A 15908-nucleotide genomic window follows, 5' to 3' on the forward strand; every position below is an offset into this window, starting at 1 on the left:
TCTGGCTTCTGTGATAGCTGCGCAGCCTGCATTCGCTCCATAAGACGCACAAGCATTTCCCCTTACTTTTTAGGAGGGAAAAAGTGAGTCTTATAGAGCAAAAAATACGGTAAGTTCCTACAGCATTCCAATCCTGTGGCTTAAAATATTACAGTGCCCTTATTTCTGATACTAATATGCTTTTTTTTGCAGGATGGGCTTAGTTCACTTTATGATGACAGTTGTGACCTACAGGGCAGCATAGCTCTCAGCTGTCCCACTGCAAAAATGAGGAAGAGGGGGATCAGCTCTCCAAAGTCGGAATCACACAGTCATCTGTAATGGAGGTGCTGCACAAAGTCCCTAAGTAGCATAGAGAACTCTGGGTCCTGCCATAAGGAAAAGCCATTAATGCATGGACAGAAATGTCATGTTAATTTCTACTTCTGGTGCAACAGGATACTTGCGTTTGCAATAATTCAGAGCAGTTGTGGGGAGCCTGTGGCCCTCTAGATGTTGGACCACAGTCCCCAGAACATCTGGCCACAGTGGCTGGGCCTGATGGGAGCTGGAGGGCAACATCCGGAAGGCTGCAAGTCCTTTTGAGTGCTGCTCATCTCACCTTCAGCTACTATTTAATGTATTTTAATGTATCCTATTTTAATGTAACTTCACCAATACCTAACTCGACTCCTTTAAAATGTTCTTGCTGGAGTTGAGAAATGGCAGTCTCCCTCTCTGGCACATCTTTAACACATCACTCATAACTTTCTGCCCTGCAATAGGACCTCACGGTACTTTAAATGAAACACAAAGTGGATATTACAATATCAAAGTTTATTTTTGACCAGCAGGGAAGCCATGTACATCCCTGAGTTGAATCCAAAAACATGAGTGCAGTGTGATGAGGTAGAACAGTCTGGACTCCAGCTAGAATCGTCCTGAACTGCAGCCAAGAGAAATTTCCCTGCCTCCAATTATATAAACAGCAGTTCTGAGCCAAGCTGCTGGGTTGTCTTGGAAGTCCTCAAGCAATCTTCTTATCAACACAATCCCGGCCTCAAATTACAGCTTTCGAACATGTAACAAAGTTTCCCTTCCTACCCAGACTTTGGAGTCATGCTGCTGCCAGCTGCACTTGCTTTAGCAAGTAGTTCAGGTCTGCTTTCTAGGGCCAAATGGATCTGACCCAAACATAGGTTTTTATCTTAAAACACTAGCCTTAAGCCTGAAGCTGTGAAGAGCTGCCACCAGTTCTCACTAGAGCGCTGGTGGTGGAGGATACTCTGTGTTCAGAGCGTCTCCTGGCTGACAGCTGTTTGCAACTGATGTGTTAAACAAAGGTTAATTGTGCTGGATTTGGGGCCAAAGGTATCAAGAGATTCTAATCAATCTTGTATTTTAAAACCTTTAATTTCTTTAGAGAGGACCTAGTACAATCACGATTTGGCAGCCCCTCACTAAAAAAGAACGCTCAACATGACAGCAATTAAACTGAGATTATCTGAAAACAAACTGATGGTATGCAAAGAACTGATTCATCCAACCACTTTGGAGGGTCTGCAGTTACAACTGCAATGCCTTTTAATTCCCTGCTTTCAGAAAGAACCGCCTGACCTCATGAAAAAGGCCCTGGCTACCAGAAACCCTTTATGCATCAAAAGCAGCTGTGAGAATCCACATTGTGGTTTGCAGGTGATGCTGGCATACGTATGTGAACTACTTCCTCTTGTTGCTCCTTCCCCCAATATCCAATAATCCTAGGCTGTTTATGTTATTCTGTTCCCTGATTATTAGACACCCAAACTGGGTGAAAGATCAGCCCTTACAGTAAAGAAAGGAGGACTAACTCTTGTCCCTTTCTGTGTTGAGCTTTTTTTGGGCGGGGGGAATTCATGAATTTGGCGTGGAAGTGAATACTAAGACTTTTGTTCCTGTCAAAAGGGGCCAACAGGAAAAGAAGTCCAAGTCCGCATTTGAAAACTTCTCAAAATGTGCAAATTTTAAAAATACACACATACATTTAAATATTACAGTCGCTATACACAAGCTATTTTCATCTTCATCAAAACTAAAAAGATGGCAACAGGACCGCCATGCTGCTCTCTGTAGGTTTAGAGACAGGGCAGGGCAGATTTCACGCTTGCAGGATCTACTTTTTATTTCCAAATAGAGCTTGGAGGCCCACCAACTGGAGCCAGATGTAAAAACCCACTCCTGGCCTTTTGAGTCTTTCACATTGCTGCGATTACAAAATTGGGAGTCTGACATCCTTCTTGATCTACTGCAACACACCCAGAGATCTAGGAGTAGATCCCAATCTAAAATGTATTTATTTCAGCCAATTTAGAGCCTGCCTTTCTGGATACATCCCCCCCGCCCCCGCCAAGGTGGCTCATAACAAAACAATTTAATACCAGTTTAGATCCTAGTCTAAAGCATCCCTTCTTTGTGGTCCTGCTGCAGTGTGGGAGCAAAGTCTCTTGCAGCCCTGAGATAAGGCTGCTGCTGCTGCTGCTGCTGCTACTGCTGTTGCAAGCTGGCCAGTGATGGACGTGGAAGCCCTGGCAGCTCCAGGAGGTCAGCTGTCTCTGTAAACAAACAGGATGTCCTCATCGGTGCCATAACTGGTTCTGGCTTCCTCAAAGTTATTGATGCTGGTTCGGCATGTTCCTGTGGGGCAGGACCAAAATGAGCTCAGAGGGGGGCAAGGGGTTAAGGCTCTGTTGGAAGGAAGGCAGGGCCATTGACTCAACAGCCCCAACGCGCCCATCTCCCTCCTCCCACGCAGTCATGGCCTTGCTGCAGAGACAAAAGACAAGGCAGACCCACCTGGCATGGCTCATGTTCCTGAGGCACGAGCCAGGAAATGGTTAGGACAACATCAACCCAGAATATTGTACAATGTTGCAGAGAGGAATGAGCTAACATGCCAGAGTTGTCCGGTTACCACACTTCCCCTATTTGAAATGAAGGGTGGTGGCTACTCACGGTCAGCATAGGCAGGATTGTTGTAATAAATACTCCCTGAGGCTTTGCTGTAGCCACACAAGACAACGAAATGGCCCTGGTAGTCAGGACTTCTGCAGAAGCACTTCTGGCCGGTTGGGAGAAAGCAACAATATTTGACCGGGTTGGAGCAGAGGTCACAGAGCAGCAGGACGGCGTTGACCAGCACAATGGCCACATGGCCTTGGGCAAGGTGATCCTGGATGTCCCGGACAGTCACTGTGCTGTGGAGGAGAATAGATGGAGAAGTCAGTCCACTGGTGTCTCTTAGGAATATCTTAACAAGGAAGACACTATCAGGACTGGAGGTTTGGAACAGGTCACTAGGGCCACAGCCCATTTGGATAGGATGGCTGCTTGCAGCAGCCTTCCCCAACCTGCTGCTCTCCAGATGTGTTGGATCCCATCATCCTACGGCTGGGGCTGACGCAAGTTGTAGCCCAAAGCATCTGGACGAGACCCGGTTGGCGAAGGCCTCTGCATTAAAACAGCTGTGGCATCTGTAAAGAAGTCCATGGGATGGGGAGATAAACCTCGACCGAGAGAGAGAGAGCTCACCGTTTCTCTACCAGCACTTTACAGGCTTTGGATTGTGCAAACAGCTGGTTGACTCGGTTCTCTTCTGTGTCAAAGTGTTTCCTGTAGAACGACTGGAGGAGGAAGAGGACAAGCCTGGTCAGAACAGATTCCTCTCGGGATAAGAAACCTAAGAATATAAGAGCATAAGAAGAGGCCAGCTGGATCAGGCCAATGGCCCATCTGGTCCAGCATTCTGTTCTCACAGTGGCCAGCCAGATGTCTGTAGGAAACCCAGAAGCAGGGCCTGAACACAAGAGCACTCCTGTGATTTCTAGCAATGGATTCAGAGGAATGCTGCCTGCCACCCTGGAACAAAAGCATAGCCATCATGGCTAGTAGGCATGGATAACCCTGCTCCCTGAATTTGTCGAATCCTCTTCTAAAGCCATCTAGGTTAGCAGCCACCAGTTTAACTATATGCTGCATGGATAAGTTTTCTTTTTTCTTTTCTCGGTCCTGAATCTTCCAACATTGGATGTCCACAAATTCTAGTGTTAGAGAGGGGAGAACTTTTCTCCATGCTATGCATAATTTTATAAAACTTCCATGGTGTTGCCTCTTACTCGCCTCTTTTCTAAACTAAAATGCTCCCAAAATGGCAATGTTCCTTCACTGGGTGGGTGTCGCTCCACCTCATTGCTTGCCCTCTTCTGGACCTTTTCCAACTCTACAATATCCTTTTTGAGGTAAGTCGGCCAGAACTGTACACAGCAACCTAGAGAAAGGGCTGTCCAGGTCCCAGGTACAGCTTGCAAGAGAGTCCCCCTTGGACTGAGGAAGCAGGGCAAAGTTCACGGCCAGAGAGCAACGCAAAAGAACATTGGAAACATCATCTGGAAAATCAACATGGATCCTGTCCCATTTAATAAAAAATAAAAAAATCTAGCGCTTGCCTTTTCCAGACACGAACAAAGCACCAAATAAAAACGGTGAGTAAAAACAATTAAACAAAAATCACAATCTAATTAAAAGGCACAAGTTATCATAAAATGCCATTGGGTACCTTGAGAAGCCTGTATGTCAAGCTCCAAAAATCAAACATGCTGGAAAGGTTCACGAGTGCCAAAACACAAACCAATTATTATTATCATCATCATCCTTAGAGAAGGAAAGAATTCCTGCCCTCCAGACTTGGCCAAAGCACCAACATTTGAGTGAACCAGGAAGCTGACCTGGTTCTTGTAGCCCTTGTCCACCCCCAGGGTCTGTGTGCAGAAACGATGCTTCACCCCAAAATGACGCATCAGGTAGGCCAAATCGATGGTCCAGATGCTCTCCGTCATCTGGAGGTCCTGAATGGCTTTCTGGAACTCGTCGTCATTCAGGAGGTTCAGGTACCTGGGACGAAATCAGAGGAAGTGGTGATGGTGAAGAAGAGGGATCAGGAGAGAACAGAGCGCAGCTTATAACATGTCGCCTGACAGAAGGGAATCTGGACGCTACAGGGCCTGCCTGCACAATGGACAAACTTGAGAGCAAGATAAAGGGGTGGAGAATGTCCCCCCAGATTCTATTTCAAAGATGAAACAATGGTTTCCTTTTGTGAGTTGGCTCATATCAGCATATTGGGGGAAAGACCCTCTTCTAGCTGTTTCAAGCAGATTTGTGGTGGGGTCAGAGTTGATGCGAGCTGCAGTTAAGCAACCTCTGGAGGGCCACAGAATCCCCCTCCATCCCCATTTATGCAAATACAGCGGGTCCCACATAAGAAGGCATGGCATCTACAGTTTGAATGTTCTTGCAACAGGCCAGAATTTGAAAGGAAGAAGGGAAGAAGGAACTTGATAGGCATCCAATGGAAAGTCCCTTGGACACCAACAATGTGGTCTGGTCCAGGCATAAGGAGATAGGAGGGAAGGTTTTGTGGGCTTGCCTACTCTCTCCCACCACCCCCTTCCTAAGATTTGCTTTGCCCTTTACATCTGTTTTGGGACTAACTCCAACTTCAGGTAACTAAGACTGCATTGTAAAGTTAGTCTGAGGCTGTTCTGCAAACTCTGGGTCCTGGCAATCCTGGCTAGCTCTCAACACAGCTCTAATAAGGGTGTTCTACTAAGTTTTGGTTAAACAATGGAGGCATTCATGCACAACACAGGGAAAGGGAGAGGAGATGAGCTGACAGCACATTCCCAATCTCCAAACCAGGGTTATGCCTGAGCCAGACCTGTGCAGAGGCGGATAGCGCAGACACAGAAAAAGGAGGTGTTTTGGGGAGGGGGCAGCTCATTCATGGGATGATGGGAAAGGGCCACAATAGAGGAGAAATCACTGACATTCCATCATGAACAGGGGAGTGGGGGGGGGGGGGAGAAAGGCTTGGATCCACAGGGCAAGAAGTTCACTCTTGGAAATTCAGTTTGGTACAGGAAGGAGGGAGGGAGGGGGAGTTACAGTAGTCAAGAGGGGAAATTACCAGCGGGCAGGCTAGCGTCTTGGCAGAAGGGATGGAGAGAAATGAAAATCTTCTGCTTCATATCTACTAAGTGGCCCTCTAAAGAGGCATTTCACTCTCCTGCACCTAAAGCTCGTGTTCCTCTGTGGAAGGAAAGACGAGTTCAGCAGGAAAAGGGGGAAAAAAGACCGAGAGCCAGCAGGCAGCACAGCAGAGGCAGATGGAAAATCCTAGTGGCCGTTACTCATGGAACACAGGGTGGCTTCTACGGGAGTCACACAAGAGCACGGCAACAGACTCAAAACACCCAAAGAGGAAAAACCCGCCAGTTGCTGGCAATTACCATATTTTTCGCTCTATAAGACGCACCAGACCATAACACACACCTAGTTTCTGGAGGAGGAAAACAAGAAAAAAAATATTCTGAAGCCCAGAAGCCAGAACAACAAGAGGGATCACTGCGCAGCGAAAGCAGCAATCCCTCTTGCTGTTCTGGCTACTAGGATAGCTGTGCAGCCTGCATTCGCTCCATAAGACGCACACACATTTCCCCTTACTTTTTAGGAGGGGGAAAGTGAGTCTTATAGAGCAAAAAATACGGTACTTGAAAAGGAAGTCAGCTGAGTGGCCCAGTCAAGAGTGTCTTCTATTGGGTCAACCAGAGTTCTTACATTATGAATATAACAACCTTTGTACACATTCTTTGTCACAGTCAGACATAAATGCCATTTCCTCCACAGTTCCGTTTTCGTGCTTGAGAAGCTGCTGCTGTGGTCAGTTGTGCTGCACTCACTGGAGGGCCAAGGCACTTGGGTGAGGTCTAGGGACCTTCCCACCTTGGAAGCAACTTGTTGCAAATTGCCACCAGCCACCTCGCCTCCTTCCCCACCCCCAATAAGCCCCAACGAAAAATGGACTTACTGCAGAACCATCCTGGAGCAAGCCAGCCCACAGTCCCAGTGGTACAGCTGCTGAAGGATTGGCACATCCAGCTGCACATTGTCCACTGCAGGAAAAGAGGACACCACCGTCAGGAAGACAGTTTTTGGCACAACTAAGGTTCTTCTCTACATTCACACCCATCCTTTAACGGAAAAAAATATATTATTTTGTTCCATGCCAAAGACATCAGTTTGCAACATTTTAAAACAACTCCAGGGGGTCTAGTTTCATCTGTCCCAAGAACTTGGTCTCACAGTAATATACCATGGGATCATAACTGCCCCTGGATACATTGGACTAATTTATCAGTTTTGCATCCACACCATCTGCCAAAACCACCTCCCGGTGGTGTAAACCAAAGATGGGAAACGTGTGGCCTTGCAGATGTTTGTCGTACCTAGTCCTGAACTGGTACAAGCCATGGAGCTCTTGGGAGGATCAACCAGGCACCCCCACAGGATGAGGGCCTTGAGGAGCAGGCTGGGTGCCTGAAACCCAGTCTGAAGATCCCCATGAAGGGGCCCTTTGGGTTGATACATGATGAAGAACCCCAGGAAGGTGCCTGCCCCCCAGCCTTAGAGAGAGAGAGACAGCACCAAAAGCTTGACCTCTAGGCTGAAGAGGAACACCACAGTAAGCATCTATGGGCCCAGGATCTCCTTGTGAGTAGGCAATCCCTGATGCTCCTTCACTGGCAGCAGCTGGGGCCAGAGTAGATAAGGCTCCCCCTCTTGAGCCTTCCAGTTGCTGGAAACAACACAGGTCTCTGGCTCCTTTTTCCTATGTTGTACCTGGCCTGAACTTCTTGAGATACTGATCTTGGACTGCTGCCTAATTTCATATCTGGACTGCGTTTGCACCTAGGTTGATTCTCTATGAATGACCTTGGTTTGTTTGGATTGTGCTGTGCCTGAACTCACTGGGAGTGTTTTAGTGAAGGTTTGTGTCTTCGGTAACTGGGACCCCTTCCCCCAACCCACAGAACGCATCTCCTGGAAGTGACAGCGTTGTGGACTACACCTCCCATAATCCCTGGCCAGTGGCTATGCTGATTGAGATGGATGGGAGATGGAGTCTAAAAAAATATGGAGCGCCACAGCTAGTCACCCCTGATGACTAGGTTGGCTGCTCTGTTAGGGGAGAAATGCAGGGTATTGTGAACAGCAAAGGATGTCACAGAGGTGCTGATGAAAGACTTGGATGTTTCTGGTTTTTACAGAGGCCAATAGCTCAGCACCATAATTTCTAAATCTTCCTGGCAATGAGCCCATCATTTCCTGGGTAAAAAAGCATCAACAGAGCCACCCACTTTTTGTGTTTGCAAACTCCTTGCCAGTTATGCCCTTAGCAATGTCTAGTCATCGGGACTCTTGCTCAATTGAGTCCTTGCTCTTTGGGGACAAAAGTCTGTGTTGACAGGTTAGCAGGACTAAAGGTACAGGAAAGGCTAGAGCCCCAGGACAGGGAGGGGACTCAGCTGGCTTCCTTCCAAGCAACTGAGGCTGACTCAAGGGAGCCTGGAGGGAGGTCAGGACAGTTCTGGCCCTCTGGCTCTGGACATGCAGCGCATTCTTCAAGAGTAGGCTGGTGTATTTAGGAAATAATAATAATAAGTAAGGTAAAGGTAAAGGTACCCCTGCCCGTACGGGCCAGTCTTGACAGACTCTAGGGTTGTGCGCCCATCTCACTCAAGAGGCCAGGGGCCAGCGCTGTCCGGAGACACTTCCGGGTCACGTGGCCAGCGTGACAAAGCTGCATCTGGCGAGCCAGCGCAGCACACGGAAACGCCGTTTACCTTCCCACTGTAAAGCGGTACCTATTTATCTACTTGCACCTGGGGGTGCTTTCGAACTGCTAGGTTGGCAGGCGCTGGGACCAAGCAACGGGAGCGCACCCAGCCGCGGGGATTCGAACCGCCGACCTTTCGATCGGCAAGCCCTAGGCGCTGAGGCTTTTACCTACAGCGCCACCCGCGTCCCATATAATAATAATACTGTATTTCAAAAGGACCAGGGGCAACACAAAGACATTTCAGCTGATCCAGTTTGAACAAAGGCAGCTCTCTTGCAGAAGCCTCCCCAGCTTGCTTTGCCTGATCTTCAGCCAGACTCTGTTAGCAGCGAGAGACCAGTGACACTTGCCAGCCGGCGGGATCAAGGCCCAAACTGCTTTGAGGCTCTTTTTTTAAAAAAAACAGTCAAGTAGTGTATTAATTTAATGAAGCATATAGTAAGTAAATTGCAGCAGAGCCCAAAGCAATGGGGGGGGGGGGGGGTTGTTCAGGGGAAGATGTCATCGCTTGTCTCATGGTCCTATGGAGGAATCTTTAGCGCTTCTGTAACTCTGCTTCCGGTCATGCAAAACGTGCTGGAAAATAAGACAGCCGATGTGTGTTTCTAACGGAATGCTGCGATGGAGACAACTGGAATCCTGAACTCTTGAAAGTGGCCTAAACACCATAAAGATGTAAGTTTGCAGGAGCACTTCGGGCGGGGCCACTCCTCTCTGCCTGCAAGCCAAGTATGAGATCCTTGCTCTAAGGCCACTTTCCCACGGGGGTCCGCTGAGATTTCAGAAGCCCCGACATTAGCTGGAAATGGTCCAGAGAGCCACCAACACCAATAGCACGAGTAGCTGCTGCTGCTTTAGGGCGGCTGTCACCGTACCCGGTGCAGCCCGACCTGGGAGCGTCCGGCAGGGCGGTAAGCCAGCTCCGGACTGCGCAGCCCGACCCTAACCCCACACCCTGGATCAGGCTGCGCGGCGGCAGAGGGACCCCTTTCTACTGGGCTCCGACGTGTTTCCTCGGAAGCAAGCCAGCCAGCCTCCCCCCCCACTCCCTAGCGCTCTGCACATGCTCGGGCGCCCCTTCCCAAGGCGGCAGGGCCCCCACCCCACGACCTGACGGACCTGCGGGCGACTCGTGCGCGTCTTCCTTGGGGCTCTTCATGGCGGAGAGGCGGGCGACGGGGAGCCGCTCACGGGCCAAGGGCGGCCGCGGGGCTCGGCAGGGCGCGGGCCGGCATGGTTCCCCCGGCGGCGGCTCCTCTTCCTCCTCCTCCCGTCCCTCTCGGCCCGGCGGAGGCGGAGCCCGCAGCGGCGGCCTAGCGCCTGCCTCCCTCCGGGCCCACCTCGCTCCTTCTGCGGTGGTCGCCGAGGAGCCTTCCCGCCGGCTCCAGAGGGGCCAGGGCTGAGGCCCGACAGGCACCGGGGCGGGAGGACGTGCTGGGGGGGGGCTCCCTTTCCCACCCCCAATGAGCAACCAGGGGCGGTGGCGGCGGAGGCCGGGCCTGTCAGGGGCCGCTGGACTACAACTCCCGGCAGCCTCAGCCAGGCCGGCCAAGGCTCGGCGCTGATGGGAGTCGTAGTCACTGACAGGAACCCACAGAGGTGGCCCCCCTCCCGCCTCTCAGGAAGCGCCCAGGAAATGGGAAGGGAAGGGAGGGCGGCGACGAAGAGGCTTCAAGCGCGGCGGGGTGTCGCCTGTGGTGTACTCCCCCCCCCTCACGGGCAGGACAAGCGGAACTATCGAGCAGGGGTCTCGTTTCCCGGGCGACTCCTCAAGCGTGTAACACAAGAGGCCCAGATGGGCTTCCTTTATCCGAGGCGCGCTGCATGCTGGGACGCCGGCGGGCCAGGAAACGGAGGCACGCCGTTGCGGAGAGCGGGAGCGCCTGACGGTGAGTTGCAAGGGGAGGCAGGCCTGGCTCGGCCTAGCTTAGGCCAGCCCGCGAAGCGAGGCTCCCTCCTTCCCTCCCTCGCGGTTTGAACTGCCCTCGCTCGACCCGCGGAGCTCCCAGGCCCCACTTAGGACTGCTGCATTCCTACTCAGAGTAGACCCTTCCCCCTAATCTCCCGTTGGAATTTAGTCGCTCACGTCTGTTTCCGCGAGTTTAGTACGTGGGACTTAGTTGGATGCAGCCCAGTGGAGGCAGGTCACTGGAGTGCGTTGATTTCAGTGGCCTACTCCTGAGTAGTACCGACTAGAGAGCCACGTTGATTGGGCACTGGGTAGGGGAACGTATTCCCCACCCCCTAAGGAAGCGGGCTTAACGTGGGGCTGTCAATTCCCCCCCCCCCCCCAGAAATGCCTTCAACCGGAAGGGGGGGCGAGGGCACGATCCAAAAGCACCCCACTGATTTCACAGTGTTAGTGTATGGTGGGGAGGGGCGGGGATATTTTTGCGTGTGCTTAACCGAGACCCTTTGGTGCATTTCGTCGAAGGTACGGGCTCCTGGCTTGGCCAGGCCCAACAAGAACATAGGCCCGATTCATTCTTAGCCTTCCCTAGCCTGGTGTCATACAGCTGTATTGGACTACGACTTCCATCGGCCGCAGAATTAGCCTGGCATACCGGGCTGGGTCTGATGGGAGCTGTAGTCCTAGACACCTCGAGGTTGGGGGAGGATGTAATAACTGCTTTATGATCCCCCTGATCTCTGGAATGCTCCTCCATCTCAGATGAAGCTAGCACCAACATTTTCCCCCTTTGGATGGCAATTGAAGATGAGTCTTTTTGGCCAGACTCTGGGCAGTGGAGGGACGCGGGTGGCGTTGTGGGTTAAACCACAGAGCCTAGGACTTGCCGATTAGAAGGTCGGCGGTTCGAATCCCCGCGACGGGGTGAGCTCCCGTTGCTCGGTCCCTGCTCCTGCCAACCTAGCAGTTCAAAAGCATGTCAAAGTGCAAGTAGATAAATAGGTACCGCTCAGGCGGGAAGGTAAACGGCTTTTCCGTGTGCTGCTCTGGTTCGCCAGAAGCGGCTTAGTCATGCTGGCCACATGACCTGGAAGCTGTACGCCTACTCCCTCGGCCAATAAAGCGAGATGAGTGCCGCAACCCCAATGTCAGTCACGACTGGACCTAAAGGTCAGGGGTCCCTTTACCTTTACCTGCACGGTGGGTGAGCTGAGTTCCAGTGGCTTTGTTCTGAACACCAGCTGTTTGTTAATGTTATTGGTGTCTGTGTTAAAGTTTAGTTATCTTTAATGTTTTATATGCAGCTATATTATTAGTATTTAACCTGCCTTTGCATTGTATTGTGGACAGGATTGTAAACTGAATAAACAGCAGCAAGAACAACAACAACAACAACAACTGGTTCTTACATGAAGCATGCCTTGCTCTTCTGAGGAGCACAATATAGCCTGACATGCAGATTTGCACCTCATTCCCCCTGCTAAACTTCCCATTATACCTCTGGTTTTGGAAAAATTTACCACCAACTCCCTGCTGTGGGTTTGTTTTCTGCTTCAATCACACTGGATTTGACTCTATTCCGATGATCCTCAGTGTTGCTTGATGAGTTTTGTGATGCTTCCTCAGATGCCCTATAGATGTCATTACCCTTGTACCTTACCTGGGAGTACAAGACACTCTTAAGAAGGGGCAGCCATGGAACAAAAGCTGTTAACACGATGTTGCATTTCCCCCTTCCTCTCTCAGGTTTGAACACACCCAGCTTCAGTCATGTCTATCGGAGTGCCAATTAAAGTCCTGCATGAAGCAGAGGGTCATATTGTGACCTGTGAGACGAATACAGGAGAAGTATACCGCGGAAAGCTCATTGAGGCTGAGGACAACATGAATTGTCAGGTAGGTGGGCTTTGAAAATTGGTGGTGGGTGGCTAGGAGGATGTGGCCAGAACAAAATGTCCTGCTTTGGGTCTTCATCTGTTGTGGGAGGTCTTAGCTTTGTCTTTAAAAAATCAAGAAAACTGTAATTGTGGCTTCCCTGATAGAGAGAGAATGCAAAGACATGACTTGGCCACCAAAGTAATTGAGTGATTGGTCATTCCCCCTTCACCCTAAGTTCCCAGAGCAGGTTGTGACAATTAAAAATACATCATAAAAAAAGAAATTCTAAAAACCTACAATTACAAAAATATACGATCACAACAAATAGAGTTCGTCCTGAAAATATATACTTCAGGTGTTGAAGGCAAGGGTCAAGAGATGTGTCTTCAGCATTCACAGAAAACTGTATAATGAAGTTGCCAAGTGCACCTCTACAAGGAAGGAGTGTCACAGATTAAGGGCTAAGTTCATTTTCGTGAATTAGTCCTGTCTTCTTTCAAAGCCACCCAAGTTGGTGGTGATTGCTGCCTCCTGTGGTAGCTAGTGCTACAATTTAACTCTGTGCTGCATGGATAAGTCCTTCCTTTTTTCAGTCCTGAATCTCCCAACATTTGGCTTTGTTGGATGCCCCCAAAGTCTTGTGTTTTGAGAGGGAGAAACTTTCCTCTGCCCGCTTTCTCCATGGCATGCTAAATTTTATAAACTTCTATGAAGTTTTTTTTATAGAAAACCTCTTACCTTGCCCCCCCCATCCCAACAATTATTTAATTTTCCTGCATTGCAGAGGTAGGATTAGAGGACCATCGGGGGGTACCTTCCACAATTATGTGATTCTATGGCTGCCACAGATAATACTTTCTGTCACCTATCCCTGGGCTTATCTCTCCCTGGAGCTTCCCAGTGTTGCTGGACTACAGCTCCCATCACCTTTGACCATTGGCCATGCTGGCTGGGGCTGATGGGAGTCATAGTTTATCAACATCTTGGTGGACACCACATTGGCTACCTCTCCTTTTAAAGGGCTCCAGTTGCCCTCAACACCAGTAGAGTTGATGCAGAAGAGGTTTTAGGAGTGGGTGAGGACTCTCATCTGCTCAGGTGGGCACAAGCGCTCTTAAAAGGAAAGTCCTGAGCCTAGGTTGCTACTCCAGAAAAACTCCTTAAACAAAGCAGAGCTCTCCTGGTATATCCTCTTTGGCAGTCTTCACCAACCTGGTGCCCTCCAGCAGTTTTGGACCACAGCTGCCTTCAGCCCCAGCCAGCACCACCATATGATTCTGGCGCTGATGGGACTTGCAGTACAAAACAGCTGAAGGGCATTGGATTGTCAATGGCTGCTCTCCAGTATGATACTTTGGAACATCTGCTTCATTTACTCCACAGGCTGTTAAACATTGAGGATTTCTTAATGCTTTTTTAAAAAAAATAATTGCTGTGACTTCTTTGTCCTGTGCCATCACATTTGTATTTTAAGAAAACATTTCCGTAATTGCCCTAGGAATTTTGATTAGCTATTAAAGGGTGGGTATAAAATTTAAGAAATAAGGCTTGGATCAACATACAGATGCTGGGAACTTTGCTGCTTTGTCTGTTCCTGCACCTATCCTGCTGTTCTCAAGCTAATCTGAAAACAAGGGCTGTTCCTTGCTGCTTTAAAGACACATCCACAGAAATGGGAAAGCAAAATGCTTTTCACTTGTCTTAACTCGCCAATATGACGTACTTGGCCAGACAGCCTTTCCATTTTAGGAACCAGCTGGCCGTTTCTGCCGTTGAGCTTCTTTTCTCAAAGGCTCTGTCCGCTCATTCTCTCTTTCCAGATGTCCAACATCACAGTGACCTACAGAGATGGGCGCGTGGCGCAACTAGAGCAGGTGTACATTCGGGGGAGCAAAATCAGATTTCTCATCTTGCCCGATATGCTGAAAAATGCGCCAATGCTGAAAAGTATGAAGAACAAAAACCAGGGCTCTGGGGCCGGAAGGGGCAAAGCTGCTATCCTGAAAGCCCAGGGTAAGTAGTGGGGCAGGCACAGGCTGCGTGCTGCATAGGAAGCCAACTTTGGCTGTGTCAGATCATTGGGGTCCATCCTGCTCAGTATGGCCTACACTGGCAGCAGTGGGTCACCAGACCAGAATTTCTCTTGCCCATACTGAGAGATGCTTCCAAGGATTGAATCTGGGCCCTTCTGCTCTCCATTGCTGACTAGGGCTGGGTTTTCAACATCATGGTATATCACCAGCTAAACATCGTGTTATACCGAAACAGTCAAACCTTGGTTCCGGAATGGCTTAGTTGCTGAACAAATTGGCTCCTGAACGCCGCAAACCCAGAAGCGTTCCGGTTTGCAAACGTTTTTCAGAAGCCGAACTTCCGATGTGGCTTCCGCTTGAGCGCAGGAAGCTCCTGCAGCCAATTGGAAGCCATGCCTTGGTTTTCGAATGGTTTCGGGAGTCGAATGGACTCCTGGAACAGATTTAAGTTCGAGAACCAAGGTACCACTGTATATCACAATGTCTGAAATAAGGATGGAGCTATGCAGAGGCATAAGCTAGCTTTGCGGTTTTCCCCGCTTTATGATTTTTGCATAACGTGCACATCCATCATGATTCACAATATATTGCCAGGTCAAAAATTGTGAAGCTGCTATCTTGCTATGGACTTCAGCCAGTTTTGGAGAATATACCACCCAGCCCTAATGCTGACTAATGGCCCTTCTCAGAATGGAAGGCCTGACTCTTTGCAGCAGATGCTGCAGGCTGAGCTGACCCCTTTGGAAGGTTCCAAGTTGATTCAGGATAGTTGAAAGGTAGTATTCCATACAATGCACAAGCAGCTATGAAATGTGCTGCCACGGACGTGGCCCGTGGCTTAGATGCCTTTTAAAAGTGGGGTGGGTTTGTCAGTGGCTGCTGGTCCTGATGGCTGAAGGGAAACTGCATCTAGATCCTGTTTGTTTCGGAGAAGCAGCAGAGGTGTGTTTATGTGATGGCCATGTTTTTCTCCTTGAGATCTTCTCAGAAGCAGCAGTTTGCAGTCAATGGGCCTTTGGTCTGACTCAGCAGGGAATCTCTCTTGGGTGTTCTTACAGGGTTTGCGCTTCCCCTGTTCAGTTTATGGCATTGTTTGCTGTTGTTTCCCCTGCAGTGGCCGCCAGAGGAAGAGGGCGTGGCATGGGGCGTGGCAACATTTTCCAGAAGCGGCGGTAACTTCGGACGCAGCCTTTTCTCAATGAATTGAAAACTGTAGTTGTAAAATGTGGTGGTGATGGGCTTTTGTGTTATTCAATAAATGTGTTTCTTACAAAATGGAGGGACAGCTTCCGTTGTGTGGCATGAACTTTGTTGTGGGGGGTACCGCTTTGCTGTTACCACACCCACAAGGTGAATAAGCCTGGCCCAGGGGATGGGGGCAAGCAGACAGACAGAA

At 49.7% G+C, this 15908-nt stretch overlaps 2 protein-coding genes across 4 annotated transcripts; one reads left to right on the top strand and one right to left on the bottom strand.

Moving 5' to 3' along the window:
• Window positions 1-797: 797 nt before the first annotated feature.
• Window positions 798-10269, bottom strand: GUCD1 (guanylyl cyclase domain containing 1). Of its 3 annotated transcripts, none has more exons than XM_028711153.2 (6): window positions 9812-10269; window positions 6881-6965; window positions 4797-4905; window positions 3547-3638; window positions 2971-3212; window positions 798-2652 (listed from the first exon to the last, which is right to left on the bottom strand). In XM_028711153.2, the coding sequence occupies exons 1-6, from the start codon at window positions 9849-9851 to the stop codon at window positions 2561-2563; spliced, it is 660 nt and encodes a 219-aa protein (XP_028566986.1). In that variant the 5' UTR covers window positions 9852-10269; the 3' UTR covers window positions 798-2560. The 3 variants fall into 3 exon arrangements, with proteins under 3 accessions (XP_028566986.1, XP_028566985.1, XP_077776877.1); XM_028711152.2 differs by having other exon boundaries at window positions 4740-4905; XM_077920751.1 differs by having other exon boundaries at window positions 4740-4905; window positions 6881-7043.
• A 166-nt stretch (window positions 10270-10435) lies between these two features.
• Window positions 10436-15800, top strand: SNRPD3 (small nuclear ribonucleoprotein D3 polypeptide). The gene is made up of 4 exons (XM_028711154.2): window positions 10436-10581; window positions 12348-12497; window positions 14300-14492; window positions 15627-15800. Exons 2-4 carry the CDS (start codon window positions 12372-12374, stop codon window positions 15686-15688), a joined length of 381 nt encoding a protein of 126 aa, XP_028566987.1. The 5' UTR covers window positions 10436-10581; window positions 12348-12371; the 3' UTR covers window positions 15689-15800.
• Window positions 15801-15908: the final 108 nt, after the last annotated feature.

The sequence above is a fragment of the Podarcis muralis genome, chromosome 16 (genome assembly GCF_964188315.1).
Source record: "Podarcis muralis chromosome 16, rPodMur119.hap1.1, whole genome shotgun sequence".
Lineage (NCBI taxonomy): Eukaryota > Metazoa > Chordata > Lepidosauria > Squamata > Lacertidae > Podarcis > Podarcis muralis.

Coding starts and splice junctions, on each gene's coding strand:
- GUCD1 (XM_028711152.2), bottom strand. CDS start 9,851: ATGAAGAGCCCCAAGGAAGACGCGCACGAGTCGCCCGCAG. Junction 6,966..9,811: donor CGCGCACGAGTCGCCCGCAG/GTCCGTCAGGTC, acceptor CTTTTCCTGCAG/TGGACAATGTGCAGCTGGAT. Junction 4,906..6,880: donor TGCTCCAGGATGGTTCTGCA/GTAAGTCCATTT, acceptor ATTTCGTCCCAG/GTACCTGAACCTCCTGAATG.
- SNRPD3 (XM_028711154.2), top strand. CDS start 12,372: ATGTCTATCGGAGTGCCAATTAAAGTCCTGCATGAAGCAGAGGGTCAT. Junction 12,498..14,299: donor AGGACAACATGAATTGTCAG/GTAGGTGGGCTT, acceptor CTCTCTTTCCAG/ATGTCCAACATCACAGTGAC. Junction 14,493..15,626: donor TGCTATCCTGAAAGCCCAGG/GTAAGTAGTGGG, acceptor TTTCCCCTGCAG/TGGCCGCCAGAGGAAGAGGG.